Source organism: Dendropsophus ebraccatus, chromosome 14, assembly GCF_027789765.1.
Source record: "Dendropsophus ebraccatus isolate aDenEbr1 chromosome 14, aDenEbr1.pat, whole genome shotgun sequence".
Taxonomy (NCBI): Eukaryota; Metazoa; Chordata; class Amphibia; order Anura; family Hylidae; genus Dendropsophus; species Dendropsophus ebraccatus.
This window is the reverse complement of record NC_091467.1, coordinates 49,794,131-49,811,492: the sequence shown is the minus strand read 5'-3', so window position 1 is coordinate 49,811,492 and position 17,362 is coordinate 49,794,131. Positions and strand designations below refer to the sequence as shown.

Sequence of the window (17,362 nt, the reverse complement as noted above, 5' to 3'; positions counted from 1 at the left end):
CACAGGGTCAGTGTAGGAGTGTCCAGGACCTACACAGGGCCTCATACATCAGCCTTAGCACAGGGTCAGTGTAGGAGTGTCCAGGACCTACACAGAGCCTCATACATCAGCCTTAGCACAGGGTCAGTGTAGGAGTGTCCAGGACCTACACAGGGCCTCATACATCAGCCTTAGCACAGGGTTAGTGTAGGAGTGTCCAGGACCTACACAGGGCCTCATACATCAGCCTTAGCACAGGGTCAGTGTATGAGTGTCCAGGACCTACACAGAGCCTCATACATCAGCCTTAGCACAGGGTCAGTGTATGAGTGTCCAGGACCTACACAGAGCCTCATACATCAGCCTTAGCACAGGGTCAGTGTATGAGTTTCCAGGACCTAAGCAGAGCCTCATACATCAGCCTTAGCACAGGGTCAGTGTAGGAGTGTCCAGGACCTACATAGGGCCTCATACATCAGCCTTAGCACAGGGTCAGTGTAGGAGTGTCCAGGACCTACATAGGGCCTCATACATCAGCCTTAGCACAGGGTCAGTGTATGAGTGTCCAGGACCTACACAGGGCCTCATACATCAGCCTTAGCACAGGGTCAGTGTATGAGTTTCCAGGACCTACACAGAGCCTCATACATCAGCCTTAGCACAGGGTCAGTGTATGAGTTTCCAGGACCTACACAGGGCCTCATACATCAGCCTTAGCACAGGATCAGTGTATGAGGAGCCAGGACCTACACAGAGCCTCATACATCAGCCTTAGCACAGGGTTAGTGTAGGAGTGTCCAGGACCTACACAGGGCCTCATACATCAGCCTTAGCACAGGGTCAGTGTAGGAGTGTCCAGGACCTACACAGAGCCTCATACATCAGCCTTAGCACAGGGTCAGTGTAGGAGTGTCCAGGACCTACACAGGGCCTCATACATCAGCCTTAGCACAGGGTCAGTGTAGGAGTGTCCAGGACCTACACAGGGCCTCATACATCAGCCTTAGCACAGGGTCAGTGTAGGAAGGTTCAGGAAATACATAGGGCCTCATACATCAGCCTTAGCACAGGGTCAGTGTATGAGGAGTCAGGAAATACATAGGGTCTCATACATCAGCCTTAGCACAGGGTCAGTGTATAAGTGTCCAGGACCTACACAGGGCCTCATACATCAGCCTTAGCACAGGATCAGTGTATGAGGAGCCAGGACCTACACAGGGCCTCATACATCAGCCTTAGCACAGGATCAGTGTATGAGGAGCCAGGACCTACACAGGGCCTCATACATCAGCCTTAGCACAGGGTCAGTGTATGAGTTTCCAGGACCTACACAGGGCCTCATACATCAGCCTTAGCACAGGGTCAGTGTATGAGTGTCCAGGACCTACACAGAGCCTCATACATCAGCCTTAGCACAGGGTCAGTGTATGAGTGTCCAGGACCTACACAGAGCCTCATACATCAGCCTTAGCACAGGGTCAGTGTATGAGTTTCCAGGACCTAAGCAGAGCCTCATACATCAGCCTTAGCACAGGGTCAGTGTAGGAGTGTCCAGGACCTACATAGGGCCTCATACATCAGCCTTAGCACAGGGTCAGTGTAGGAGTGTCCAGGACCTACATAGGGCCTCATACATCAGCCTTAGCACAGGGTCAGTGTATGAGTGTCCAGGACCTACACAGGGCCTCATACATCAGCCTTAGCACAGGGTCAGTGTATGAGTTTCCAGGACCTACACAGAGCCTCATACATCAGCCTTAGCACAGGGTCAGTGTATGAGTTTCCAGGACCTACACAGGGCCTCATACATCAGCCTTAGCACAGGATCAGTGTATGAGGAGCCAGGACCTACACAGGGCCTCATACATCAGCCTTAGCACAGGGTTAGTGTAGGAGTGTCCAGGACCTACACAGGGCCTCATACATCAGCCTTAGCACAGGGTCAGTGTAGGAGTGTCCAGGACCTACACAGAGCCTCATACATCAGCCTTAGCACAGGGTCAGTGTAGGAGTGTCCAGGACCTACACAGGGCCTCATACATCAGCCTTAGCACAGGGTTAGTGTAGGAGTGTCCAGGACCTACACAGGGCCTCATACATCAGCCTTAGCACAGGGTCAGTGTAGGAAGGTTCAGGAAATACATAGGGCCTCATACATCAGCCTTAGCACAGGGTCAGTGTATGAGGAGTCAGGAAATACATAGGGTCTCATACATCAGCCTTAGCACAGGGTCAGTGTATAAGTGTCCAGGACCTACACAGGGCCTCATACATCAGCCTTAGCACAGGATCAGTGTATGAGGAGCCAGGACCTACACAGGGCCTCATACATCAGCCTTAGCACAGGATCAGTGTATGAGGAGCCAGGACCTACACAGGGCCTCATACATCAGCCTTAGCACAGGGTCAGTGTATGAGTTTCCAGGACCTACACAGAGCCTCATACATCAGCCTTAGCACAGGGTCAGTGTATGAGTTTCCAGGACCTACACAGAGCCTCATACATCAGCCTTAGCACAGGGTCAGTGTAGGAGTGTCCAGGACCTACATAGGGCCTCATACATCAGCCTTAGCACAGGGTCAGTGTAGGAGTGTCCAGGACCTACATAGGGCCTCATACATCAGCCTTAGCACAGGGTCAGTGTAGGAGTGTCCAGGACCTACATAGGGCCTCATACATCAGCCTTAGCACAGGGTCAGTGTAGGAGTGTCCAGGACCTACATAGGGCCTCATACATCAGCCTTAGCACAGGGTCAGTGTATGAGTGTCCAGGACCTACACAGGGCCTCATACATCAGCCTTAGCACAGGGTCAGGGTATGAGTTTCCAGGACCTACACAGAGCCTCAGCTGTCAGTAGCAGATTGAGAGATAATCAGACACTAGTGATGAGAGGAATATCTTTTAGGAGCTGCAATCCACAAGGGACAATTTGCTTTTGCAGAATAAGAACATGTTGTTATTTTTGTGCTAGGCGATGCAGTAATAGCTCTGTGTTCTGTTTCTTCCTATTTCTGGATTTTCAGGTACATTATGTGGTTTATGTTAAAATTAAAATACATCTTCAACTGTATGTACTGCACAAGCCTTTCGACAATAACTGGCCATGATCAGGACAGATCAGCTGATCAGATCCTGACCTGTCCTTACAGTCAGTACTCTTGGCCCCTTCTGTGTAGTGTCAGTCTCTACTAACCCTCTAGCATTCTGTTCATGAACCAGGAGGAACAAATCTAAAGCTACCACCCATACAAAATGTAATACTCCATCCTGTAGTACACAGAACTGTGACTAAAATAGTGACTATAATGAATCATCTAGATATGTTTGAGGTTGTAGTTAATAGAAGGTGCTCCAGTGCTTAAAAGAGCTAAACCAAAAATAAAGCACAACCTTTATCTACACCTGCTTTATGGGGTCACTGGGACCCCTCACAAGAACTTGCATCCCTTGTCCCTGTGAGTGCCTGGAGCAGCAGTCAAACACACAGTCTGCCACTCACACAGAGGTCAATGAATCTTGAGAACAGGCATGACTTTTGCTGGTCCTTGGTTGTAAAATGTGCACTTTGATATTTTCTTACTTCCCAGTAACTTTAATGCCAATGAATAACAGTGGGCATTCCTCAGAATCACTGAGAGTTTCTGCTTTCAGTTATAAAGTTAAAGGGGTAGTTACTCTCCTTAAGGAGAGCTCGTCATAAAGACGTGTGGAGACTTACAGACCATTGCTGCTCCACTGAGAATTCTGGGAAGAAAGGATATGCAAAATAGCTCTCACACCTCTTGAGCAAAGAGATATCCCTTCAAGTCCAGTTTTGCTCAGTCAAGTAGCCTTAGAACATTGACTGGGGATTTTATGCCAAGCCAAACAATGAGGCTCCTTGACTGAGCGAGACTTGACTTGAAGGGACATCTCTTTGCTCAAGATGTGTGAGAGCTATTTTGCATATCCTTTCTTCCCAGAATTCTCAATGGTCTGTAAGTCTCCACACGTCTTTATGACGAGCTCTCCTTAAGGAGAGTCACTATCCCTTTGACCCATGTCAATAGACCTCTCACTAGCCAGCCAACACCCTGCTCTGCCCTGATGAGGGGCAAAAACCCCGAAACAGCTGTCTGCAGATGGGTAATCGTTCCTTTTGGAGAGATTGTTTGGCTTGGCATAAAATCCCCAATCAATGTTCTAAGTCTTCTTGACTGAGTAAGACTTGGCTTGACTTGAAGGGACATCTCTTTGCTCAAGAGGTGTGAGAGCTATTTTGCATATCCTTTCTTCCCAGTTATATGTCTAAATAACTTTCAGTCTGCCTTTAGGTCCCTTCCTTTACCAGCAACATAATAGTTGTGGTCCCATGATAGTCATCCATGCAGGCACATGTGTAGATCGTGTATCTCATAGTAAGATGTGTGTGGATATACTATATGTATATGTCTGAAATAGACATAGTTCATTAAGAGGGTTCTGGGGCTGTTAATGTTATAGGGACACTGTGACTGTATTATATGAAGAGTTACTGCTAGGAAACAAAGGCTGGCCCTTATGGAGATAGTAGATGAAATCAATTTGGCCTTTGGATGGCTGGCACAATGGGGGCACAGTGCCTCTTAACAGGGCATTGTGGTTGGCATTTACAGAATCTATATGGCTGGCTCTTACGGGGATAGTGGCTGAAGCCTTTGTGGGTTTATAATGGGAACACTTGCAATAGGACCACAATGGGAGCAATGGGGCAATTTGAAGGGTATGTTGGCGAAGGGGCTGGATTACATATTCGTAGTGGAATGAAAATTCCGCTGCAGATATGTAACCCCATAGACCTTCACACTACCAGGATCTGCAGCGGATTTCGCTGCAAACTCACAGCGTGAAATCCTCTGCAGATCCAGTACGTGTGAAGCTACCCTAAAAATGCTTTTTATTGATGCTCTGAAGTGTCATAGAGGCGTGGTCAGGGCACTGAAGTAGATAATTTTACTGCTTAAAGAGCTATGTAAGCATTTTGCAATGTTTTTTGTAGAGAACATTTTTCTTTATTAGGTGTTTTTATTGTACAAAAGTAGAAAAACATCACTAAAATTATGTAGGTTTGGGATCACAGTAATTGTAGTGAACTGCAGAATAACGTTAACATGTTATTTATACCACACTGTGAACATAAAACTACAATGATCCCTCAACTTACAATGATCTCAATAAACAATATTTTCAACATACAGTGTTCCTTTGTGGACCATCACAACTTGAGACCAGAATCAACATACAATGCTACAGACAGTCAGGATCTGCAGCACTTGTGAATAACCAGATGATCAACCAATGAAAATTGCCACTTTACAAGTAAAACCTCAGTATTACTCATGTGCATGCACTGGAGTCTCTGCTTTGGGCACCCAATGAGGGTGGCTTCATTTTATTTATTTTTTGGGTCCTCTGTGTGTTCTGTACCGGACCCTGAAAATGCTCCAACCTGCTACATAGAAAGTAGAGATGAGCGAACCTCCAGCATGCTCGAGTTGATCCGAACCCGAACTTTGGGCATTTGATTAGCGGTGGCTGCTGAAGTTGGATAAAGCCCTAAGGCTATGTGGAAAACATGGATATAGTCATTGGCTGTATCCATGTTTTCCAGACAACCTTAGAGCTTTATCCAAGTTCAGCCCCAGCTAATCAAATACCGAACGTTCGGGTTCGGATCGACTCGAACCTGAACCAGGTTCGCTCATCTCTAATAGAAAGTAATTTACACTCTCCAGTCCCTCTTTCTGACTGCTGAATGTAAGGATTTGCTTTATGCATATTAGATAGCTGCTTATTTTTTCTCATTTTCATATTCTCAGCCAACTCATTCCTTCTAATGAATATTGGGGTAGGGCTCATTTACATACCTATACCTACTAGTTGAAAGTTTAGTTCAGTGATCAGGGCAGTGGTTAAATGTCCCTGAAAGAATGGGAGCAGCAGGGCACATGCTCGGCCACCACCCCATTCACTCCTTATAAGACTTATGGCATTAGGCAGTGTTCAGAAGCACCATAAAGAAAGAATGAAGTGATGGCCGACCATGCACTGCTACTCTATTTTCTTTGCCGTTCTTCTGGATGCCAGGGATCATAACCCCACTGAGCAGCTAGCTATCCCCTATGCAAATCCATCTTAAACACAAACTATATTTACTTGAGACAAAAACTACAAAATTTCCTTTTTGTTCCCATTTAATTGAGACAGTTAAAGAATCAATAGTACAGGCGATTTTAGGAAAATTTGTAATAGGGTTTATTAGGCGAATATGCCATTAAGGCATGGTCCAAACCTGCCTGACTTTCCCCAGGTTCACCCCCCCCCCCTGTCATTCCCTGCTCATTATCAGGAAATCTTGACTCCTTTACATCAGATGTGCCCTGTGTAACCTTTGAGAGAGAGGAGGGGGAGGAGGAAGATTAGTCACCAGCAGAGAGCAGAGAACAAAGGATTACACAGCGGGACCTGTGTGAAAGTTGTATTCAGAGGTCAGAGAGGTCAGTGCTGACTTCAGAGGAGATAACCTGGTGATGTAGCTGTAAATTAACTCTTTGTTGTCCTGTTTTGGTGCCTTATCTCCTCCCCCCCCTCCCCTCTCCATAGAGAACAATGAAGACAGGGGGGAGAGTTTCAAACTGCTTTTTCATGATAAAAATGCGATTTTAGGAAAATTTGTAATAGGGTTTATTAGGCGAATATGCCATTAAGGCATGGTCCAAACCTGCCTGACTTTCCCCAGGTTCACCCCCCCCCCCCTGTCATTCCCTGCTCATTATCAGGAAATCTCGACTCCTTTACATCAGATGTGCCCTGTGTAACCTTTGAGAGAGAGGAGGGGGAGGAGGAAGATTAGTCACCAGCAGAGAGCAGAGAACAAAGGATTACACAGCGGGACCTGTGTGAAAGTTGTATTCAGAGGTCAGAGAGGTCAGTGCTGACTTCAGAGGAGATAGCCTGGTGATGTAGCTGTAAATTAACTCTTTGTTGTCCTGTTTTGGTGCCTTATCTCCTCCCCCCCCTCCCCTCTCCATAGAGAACAATGAAGACAGGGGGGAGAGTTTCAAACTGCTTTTTCATGATAAAAATGCATTTTTCGGCTTAAAACCCATTTACAAAGTTTCTTAAAATCGCCTGTACTATTGATTTCTGCAAAAAAAAAATAAAAAAAAAATAATAAAAAATAAACAACAGTGACACTTTAAGGGTTTATGGCAGTTGCAAAATCTCCTGTATGCTGTTTGATCACACTGTTGTAAAAGACAGGAATAAAAATCACTACTTTTTTTAAAAAAAAAGTTTTGTATTATTTAAGTTAATCTCATGGTACACATTGATTATAGTTCTCAGAATGCAATTCAATGTACATGTAAATAACATCACGCATGGATGTTTTTTTCCCCTACATATCGCACACAGCCTGCTCCCAGTAACACCAGCTCCCCCAGACACTTACTTTGAAAGCTTGATTTCAATTTGCTGTCGTATTTTCTGCCTCTCCTCATCCGTTCTTCGGGGGAAGATGTTCCTGTCCTCCAGCTCCTGCTTGCTGGGCCGGTTTCTCAGTTTGACCGCCAGCAGCTCCTTCTTGTATTTTCTAGGCAATGTTCCTAAAAAGGTTAGAGGGAGAATTTACTTCAGAGGTTTACCTGCAGTCCTATTGTATTGGGGTAAATTGAGATGTAATGTACTAAATAACATACTCAGCTCTGCTACATGTAAAGAAGAATGTCAATAATGTAGTCTGGACTGCAATAATGTATAATACTCCACTTCTTCTGTCACTTTTCTACATGCATTGAAAGAGAGAGCAGATGAAAGAGTAGCACATGTCTCTAACCCCTGTATTCATATAACAGTTTATTTTTTCTCAAAACTAGTTACACCTTTTTACATGCACTGACTGGCGTTATGCACCCTGTAGGCTGTGTTTACACATAGTATTTGTCAGTCTTTTTTCAACCAAAACCAGGAGTGAGTTGAAAACAAAAACTGTGCAAATCTTTCCATTATAATTTTGCCATGTTGGTTCCACTCCTGGTTTTGGTTTAAAAAAAGACTGACGAAAATACTATGTGTGAACATAGCCTTAAAAGGAATGTACCATCAGTCCTGGGCTAAAGCACTGGAGGCGGGCCGACCCAACCCTAGTGGGAGGAAACCCCCACCCTTCTATGATACGGCTCCATTGATTCTAATGGAGCCGTGTAATAGAGGGGCTAGGGTTTCCTCCCACTGGGGATAGGTCATCCCACCTCCAGTGCTTCAGCCCGGGACTGATGGTACATTCACTTTAAGGTGAACACTACAATAGAGCATGGTGGTCTTGCTACTGTTTGCTGCCCTACACATGCCTAGTTCCCTCCACTGTACTCTATGGTGGTCATGCAAACAGCTGAGCACATCAGCAACCACAATTCTTCTTTGTGCAAAGGTTTGGCACACAAATGCTATGGGGGCCTTGTGGAAGAGAAATAGAAAGTTCTTCTAGTTGCCACTAGGAGAGCTCATTGCATCAAAAATATACACAAGCTTGCAGTATAAATCCATGTGCAGCTAGCTCCCTCTGGTGGTAGCTGCAGGAAACAAGAAAAAAAAAACAAAGTTCTTATAAAAAGAGCATATATTACCCAGTACTGAACTAAATGCAAAAATAACAGAAATGGTGGCAATTAACGTTAATGTATAGTATGTTATATTGGAGTGAGGGCTATTAAGACTTTTGCTATGGAACTTTATGATACTATGATTACATCAAAAGCAGCAAACAGTTATTTATCTGCACCGATTAAGATGTTATTAAAGTGTCACTGTCGCTATAATTTTCTAAATCAGCAGTGGATGTGACATAAAGCAAGTTTGCAATTTACATTCATTATTTATTTATTTATTTTTTAGTTATCATGGAAAACACAGAACTTCCTGTTTTCTGACTTTTTTTAAAAAACAGAAAACAGGAAGTCCTGTGTATCCCAGGCCATCTGAGCACAGAGAGAAGGCAGTCATGTGGTTGACAGACATATTAAGCTGTGACACTTACCGTATCCGCAGCAGATTTCATGCTGCGAGTTCGCATTTAAATTCGCTGCAGGTACCTTCCCAGTCACTTCAATGAGGTGACATACTTTTAGAGGGATTCTGTAAGTGAAGTCCAACAGCATCCACGGGTATATTTCCAAAACTTTATTGGTGTCTAAGTTACATAGATACGATGTTTCGACCTCCACTGAGGTCTTTGTCAAGACCTCAGTGGAGGTCGAAACGTCGTATCTATGTGACTCTATCTCCAAGATTTGTCCTGGGGTCCGTTCGGCAGGTGATGCAGTTATTGTTTTAAAAACGACTTTTAATCCTGCAGCGCTGTGTCTAACGGCCGGGGCTTTCATTTGTATATGCATTAGGCTGGCACCACCTCTCTGACCTTCCTCCTCACCCTCCTCAGCATTAGGAATGCTCCAGGCAGATTCCTTCCTATTCCCCTTCTGTGTGCATAATGAACATGGGCTGGATCGTTAAGACACCTGTGCAAAGCTCAAACAGCAGTAAATGTTCCTGGATCATTCCAAATGCTGAGGAGGGTGGGGAGGAAGGTCAGAGAGGTGGTGCCAGCCTAATGCATATACAAATGTAAGCCCCGGCCATTTCTCTGCCAGATTAAAAGTCGTTTTTAAAACAATAACTGCATCCCCTGCCGAACGGACCCCAGGACAGATCTTGGATTAAAAGCAGCTATCCAAAGGTACAAGTGGTTTGAGGGGGGGGGGGGTCAGATTGTGGGTACAGAGTCTCTTTAAACAGATAGAAGGCAGGATTCAGCGCTAAGTGCAAGGGGGGGTATTTTGACGCTGATTCCATAGTGTGAACTTTGAGGAAATGGTAAGTTTTTCATAGTCTGAACAGTGGTATCGGATGGTCTAAACAGAACCTTACTAAAGGGTTAATATGGAGTATTGTGTGAACGTCTTGAGAGTGGTCAGATTCTGGAGGGTTCTCCAGAGAAGTAATGCATAGTGGAAGTTATATATATATAAAGCTAGTGGGCACCACTAATAATCATGGAGTGCTAAACCAATGCATATAAGTAGTACATCATCCTCTCAAAGAAAAAAAGCAGACGCACAAAAAAATTGACAACACCCCAAATACTGCTCTACATTAAAAACACTAAAATGTCACCATAAGTCCTGCTGGCGTTCCAGCCGGGACTAATCTACCACACTGACTCTGGACTGTATGTACAATAACAGAAATCCAACATCTCTACCTAGACAGAGACCCAGTAAAACAAAATATAACCACAAATAATGAAGCATAGGAAAAAAATTGAAAAAAGATCACCATATGCAGTCCAACAGAATGAGAGTCAGATGGGGTGACATTTTAGTGTTTTTAATGTAGAGCAGTATTTGGGGTGTTGTCTCCCTCATTTTTACTACTCCTGTACATTCATATATTTATGTGGTATTTTTGAATCTATGTCAGTGTTATAATAAAGATTTTCGTGATGTGCTACCATTTTTTTGTGCATATGCTTTTTTCCTTTGAGAGGTTGATGCATAGTGGAAGGGAAACTTGGCTTTCAATTCTGGTGGGAGAGGACCGGTGGACCACAGTAAGCCACTCAAGGTGTAGGGATCTAAGTAATTCAAAGTAAAATTACTGAGAGCTGAGCTATGCGGGCAGCCTTATAATACCTGATAAAGTGGAGGACTGAGAGGCCTCCCAACTTTTTGTGACCCTAACTGGTCCTTTTTTACCTCCATCCTAGCCCAGAGACTTAAAGGGGTTGTCCGGCGATAAAAAATTATTCACAGAATAACACACATTACAAAGTTATACAACTTTGTAATGTATGTTATGTCTGTGAATGGCCCCCTTCCCCGTGTTTCCCCCCACCCACGCTAGACCCGGAAGTGTGGTGCATTATACTCACCGCATCTCGTGTCGTCCACAGTCTCCGATCGTCAGCAGTGACGTCTTCTTCGGGAGCCCGGCGGATCTTCCCGAGTGCCAGCCGCCCTCTGCAGCGTCATCCGAAGCTCAGCCGCGATTGGCTGAGCATAACTGTGCTCAGCCAATCGCGGCCACGTCATCAGCAGCTCAGCCGCGATTGGCTGAGCACAGTTATGCTCAGCCAATTGCGGCTGAGCTTCGGATGACGCTGCAGAGGGCGGCTGGCACTCGGGAAGATCCGCCGGGCTCCCGAAGAAGACGTCACTGCTGAGGATCGGAGACCGTGGTCAGCACGTGACAGGTAATGTATAGCGCACCACACTTCCGGGTACACGGGTGGGGGTGGTGGGACACGGGGAAGGGGGCCATTCACAGACATAACATACATTACAAAGTTGTATAACTTTGTAATGTGTGTTATTCTGTGAATAATTTTTTATCGCCGGACAACCCCTTTAAACGGAATCTGTTGGCACCTGGACAGGACCTGAGGTGCTGACAGTGTAATGTACTGAACAACAAAAATCCACTGCTGTAGAGATCCAAAATGTATAAAACTTTACCTTTAATACATCTTATAAAAATGTGTGATATTATAATGTTAAAATTTAAACGTGTCCCCTTGATAAAGCCACATGAAACATCGGGTGGTGGTGTTTTTTTTGTTAAATTTTAATGGTTAAAGGTGGTTACATAGGGAGTTGATCTAATAACTTCATAACAGTATTTGAGTCTTGGACACTTACACGGGCGCGGTAGCTCGGCAGTGCCGGCTCTGCCGAGCAAGATACCGCTACCTTTTAGGAAAGTATATAGTTATACTTAGAACATTAGCAAGTGACTAGTAGCAATACATAGCGTCTCTAAATATTTGACACTCTAAGCTACAATATACAGGTGAACATTTACTGTAACGCAGTGGCATTTGGGACCGCATGGTGTAATTCATGCGTTATCCTAATCTGCCACCTAGTGGACAATATCTTTCCCTACTGCTACTAATCATTGGGTGATGTCAACTTTACAGCACCATTGAAATATTCTATATAGGAAAGATATACCCTACATAGAATTAATATATGTCCAGACCATTAATAATTCCTCCCTAACACCTAGGTTAGGTTTTATACATTTTGGATCTTTACAGCACTGGATTTTTGTTGTTGATTACTTATATACAGTACCTAGCGTTAAGATCTGGGGCGACCCTTGTTGATGACAGTATAATGTACAGTAGGTGGCTGGCCCCTTGTGAGCATGGTACCTGTAGTAAATGTGGTGCATGCGGTAACAACAGCATGGAGCAGGAGGCGTACCGTGATGACAACAGCATGGAGCAGGAGGCGCACCGTGATGACAACAGCATGGAGCAGGAGGCGTACCGTGATGACAACAGCATGGAGCAGGAGGCGCACCGTGATGACAACAGCATGGAGCAGGAGGCGTACCGTGATGACAACAGCATGGAGCAGGAGGCGCACCGTGATGACAACAGCATGGAGCAGGAGGCGCACCGTGATGACAACAGCATGGAGCAGGAGGCGCACCGTGATGACAACAGCATGGAGCAGGAGGCGCACCGTGATGACAACAGCATGGAGCAGGAGGCGCACGGTAATGACAACAGCATGGAGCAGGAGGCGTACCGTGATTGACAACAGCATGGAGCAGGAGGCGCACCGTGATGACAACAGCATGGAGCAGGAGGCGCACCATAATGACAACAGCATGGAGCAGGAGGCGTACCGTGATGACAACAGCATGGAGCAGGAGGAGTACCGTGATGACAACAGCATGGAGCAGGAAGTAAATATGCATCAAAAAGAGGGAGGAGGAAGTAGTGGTGAGGCAGGCCAAAGATTGGCACAAACGCCAACTCCTCTTTGACTCTTTATTACAGTGGGAGACCCAAGAATGTACAGAATCTACTGCATGGATGCATTATCTACAGGTACCATGCTCACAAGGGCCCAGCCACCTACACTACACCTCAGGTACAGTTTGGGTGCTAAGAGATTCCCTTTAAATCTCTGGGCTAGGATGGAGGTAAAAAAAAAATACCTCCAGTTTGGGAGGCCTCTCAGTCCCCCACTTCAACAGGTATTACAAGACTACAAATATGTCAGGAATCACATATGCTGTAAACAACAAAAATATCCAATGCCAGTATTACTGTTTGTTGGTCCATTGCTTAAAAAAGTACATCATACTGTATGTCCCAACTACTCCAAACTACCCCAATACAAACTACAACTTATCCCACAAAGAAATTTAAAAGTTCTGTAAAGAATTGAAACATTTTTAAGTAGTATATCACAACACAAACTATATAACTTTGGCATCACTGTAAATGTACTGATCTGCTGCTGACTGTTTTTTTTTCCCTTTACACCCACAAATGATACATATACAGCAGTCCCTCCGCTTACAATGGCCTCAGGTTACAATATTTTCAACATCCAATGGTCCTATCGGGACAGTCAGAATCTGCAGCACATGGAAATTGCTAGATGACTGACCAATAAAAGTGTCTATTTTACTAGTAAGGCTATGTTCACACTGCGTATGATTCCGTCCGTAGTGCGAACCGCGAATATACGCACGTAGTTTTGAGGTTGATGCGTTCGCTTGAAAGTATACGATATACGCCCGCACAATGCACACTACGTATGAGCTAACGGCCGGATCGTATGCGGCGCTGTGAAAAATGAACAAGACCATTGTTTGAGGACGGAAATGTTGAAACTCACGGCCGTGGATTTCCATGCGGTCCCGTACAAAGTACTTATTTCAGCCAAATTGAACTTGATTTTTCGATCCAAAAGGTTCTGTGAGTTTTATTGGGCTGGGCGAAGATTTCTAAGTAAATGACCTGTTTCAGATCGCTACGAAACAAGCTAGGGAAGCATAACTGTACTATGGGCGTATGTTCGCGGTTCGTATGCATCCGGCCGCATGTTGATTTTTCCCACGCCCGTAGTTTCAGCCGCACAAGTATGGCGGAGTACGAAATGCGTCTGGAATCAAACGCAGCGTGAACATAGCCTAAAGCCGCAGTATTACTGAAGTACATGCAGTGATAGGCTATCTAGTAGAGCCTCAGTACATTGTGATATTACATCTTTTACACTACTCCTCTGCCAGGATGAGTTGCTCCTTTAGGAGCCAGGTGAGGTTATTTTTCTGGGACCCTGCGTAATCTGTAAAGGACCCTGACCCTAAAAATGCTCTAGTCGTCTACATTGAAAGTAATTTAACGTTTCCAGTAGCTCCCTCTGACTGTTGTATGTTAGGACTTGCTTTATTCACATTAGTTATCCTCCTATTTTTTTTATTTATTTTTTTAATCTTTTTTTTCCTCATTTTTTAGAGATGACATTTTGGGGGCTTCAGAACCAGTTACCTGTTTCCCATATAGTATTTTCAACATATAATAGTTGTCCTGGAACCAGTTTACATTAAAACTAGGGATGAGCAAACTTACATTATTAACAAAGCTTATCTCTTTTTTAAGGCTCTATTCCACGGGCCGACTGACAGGAGTAAACAAGCGCTATTAACGCTCGTTTGCTCCTCGTTCCCCGCTCGCTGCTATTCCACACGGCAGCAGCGAATGGGTGAGTCTAGGGGGGGGGGGGGCGCGGGGAGCTGCCCGGTGGATCGCTGATCGCCCGGGCAGCCCATAGGATACAGCAGCGTCTGCTGTTGACGCTCCTATTCCACGGTGCGACAGCAGCAGATTGTTGCTGTATCAGTCGTTTGTTTTTCAACATGTTGAAAAACAAACGACTGCAACGATCAGCCGATATGAACTATGTCAGCTGATCGTTGCTGTCAATTCCACGGGACAATTATCGGCCCTAACGGCCGATAATCGTTCCGTGGAATAGTTCCTTTAGGCTCGGCAGTCAGCTTATCAGCCAGCTACCTTTGAACTGCGGGAAAAATGGATCAGTGTTCTCTATAATAAAGAACCCTACAGCTGCAGCAGTGGAGCAGTATGAGCGGCACATTTCCAGTATTTAGATGTAAAAACACAACATTTCATATTTATGGTCAGAGATGAGGTGTTTCCTTTGGACCCCTTAGGTTGAATGGTTAGTACCTGAGTCAGGTATTAAAGCGTACCAGTCACAAAAAATAACTTTTGACATGCCATCAGACACAGTTATTGTTCACAGTGGGTGTCATACAGCCGGGGAGAGAACGCAGCGGACATGCCATTCAATTTCCGGCTGTATCTCCGTAAATGGAAACCTATAAGACTACCTGACGGACAGAGCAGGCAGCAAGGAAGTGGATTGCCCTACTGCCGCTTCCTCTTCCCAATCATCTCCTGACCCCAGTAGGATCCAGTAGCGTATTATAACGGGCCCTTTTCGGGCGGTAGCCAGGGGCCCTGAGCTCCTGGGGGGCCCATGGCCACCCAAAAAGTCATACTTTCAGTGGTATATAGTCTCCTAACTACAGTCATACAAGCAGCTATGGGTTTTTTTCTAATCCTGGTTAATCTCTTTAATAAGAAAAACGTTTTATATATCACCCAGACAATCCCGAGAACAAGGCCGGAAGAAGTGTGTGGTTAGCATGTTAGCATGACTTTGTGTCATGTGACCTGGACGGACTCCCAATATAAATCTATGGGGCCATACAGGTACATGTGAATGGAGAAGGTATTACTAATGCACTGACTATGTTGTGAATTCCAGGTCTCATAGACATGGAATGTGGAGAGGATTTATGAAAAAAGTAGCTTTTTTTAGTTTTTAAAAGACCATAGGCTCTATTACATAAAGCGATTGTTGGCCCTGTACAAAAAAAATGATCAAACTTTGGCTGATCCCTTCGTTCTTATCTACAAGAGAAAAAAAAAATTGTTGGTCACATATCTCCATGTGTGACAGGGGATGGGCAGAGACAGATGATGGAAACGATCAGCGATCATTCATGCGACCTTTTCATTGCTATAGATGAGACTTGTAATAGACCCAGTAAAACAACTGCCAATGTACAAGATCAGTGTCTGTTTATAATGTGCCAAATAAACCCCCTATCACTAAATAACATTGCATGGGGTCAGCACTACATTTCCTACAATGCACAACAACAGAGCTGGGGCTACAACAAGAAGTGAAGTTATGCCCCCTTACAGCAACAAAATGTAGCAGTCACTACAGCATTGCTCTCCAACCTGAGGTTCTCCAGCTGTTGCAAAACTACCGAGAGCCACAGGTTGAAGACCACTGCCCTACAGGAGGCCTCTGACCAGAGATTGGGATATCTCACCAGATATAACTGAGTTGTTGAGTTCGTCCTCATCTTCATATAACAGCACACCGTCCTTATGGCTGGAATCCCTGATCAAGTTTTCTTTGTTTTCCTCGGCTTCCTTCACAGAGCCACATTTGTTCTCGGAGTCGGCGTCGTTGGAGTTAGTGACCCCATCTCTGCTCTTATCCAGACTAGAGGGCCGCGATGTTCGGAATTCTATCCTCTTCTTTGGAGAAGATTTCACATCTCGGCCTTGAAAGCTGGAAAATACAGGTGCAAAGAGAAACTCAGCTATTTATACTGTAGATCCCAATCTGGGAATCCTATATCTGCTTCTTGACTGGTTGTTTAAAGGAACACTCCAGGTAGGGGACAGAGCATGACACATGCATTCAATTAAAGGGGATGTCCAGGATTAGAAAAAAATGCAGCTACTTTCTTGCAAAAACAGCGCCACCCCTGTCCTCAGGTTTTGTGTGGTATTAACTTCAATGGAACTGAGCTACAAAATCCCACACAAACCAGGAGAGGAAAAGTAATGTTTGTGACAGCAGCCATGATTTTCTAAGCCTTTATAACCCCTTCAAAGAACAGGGGCCCAGGCAGGGGCGTAGCTAAAGGCTGATGGGCCCTGGTGCAAAATTTTAGCTTGGGCCCCCCCATACCCATCAGATGAGCGCAGTCAGAGAACAAAAAAAGGTCTATCCGATGACTCTAAGGTGACACCCTCTAATGTGCCACCGTGTCTTAATAATCTGTCACTGCCTCCCCCTCATGTACCGTACCACTGCCTCCCCCTCATGTACCGTACCACTGCCTCCCCCTCATGTACCGTACCACTGCCTCCCCCTCATGTACCGTACCACTGCCTCCCCCTCATGTACCGTACCACTGCCTCCCCCTCATGTACTGTACCACTGCCTCCCCCTCATGTACTGTACCACTGCCTCCCCCTCATGTACTGTACCACTGCCTCCCCCTCATGTACTGTACCACTGTCCCCTATAGTTAATGGACTGTACTGTGACATTCTGTAATCATTGTGTACCAATCTTTGACTCTCTAGCTGAAAACTACAACTACACTACAGGTATACTGGACCCCCCTACATACATCATATACACACATACTGTACATGCAC

General features: G+C 45.1%; 1 protein-coding gene across 2 annotated transcripts in view; it reads right to left on the bottom strand.

Moving 5' to 3' along the window:
* The window catches only part of PHACTR3 (phosphatase and actin regulator 3), a 122,674-nt gene that overhangs the window by 55,052 nt on the left and 50,260 nt on the right, over positions 1-17,362 (bottom strand). For both annotated transcript variants that reach the window (XM_069952308.1, XM_069952309.1), the window contains exons 7-8: positions 16,237-16,481; positions 7,454-7,607 (exon numbers count right to left, since the gene is read on the bottom strand). In XM_069952308.1, the coding sequence (XP_069808409.1) occupies positions 7,454-7,607; positions 16,237-16,481 (399 nt within the window). The remainder of the gene's footprint in view (positions 1-7,453; positions 7,608-16,236; positions 16,482-17,362) is intronic.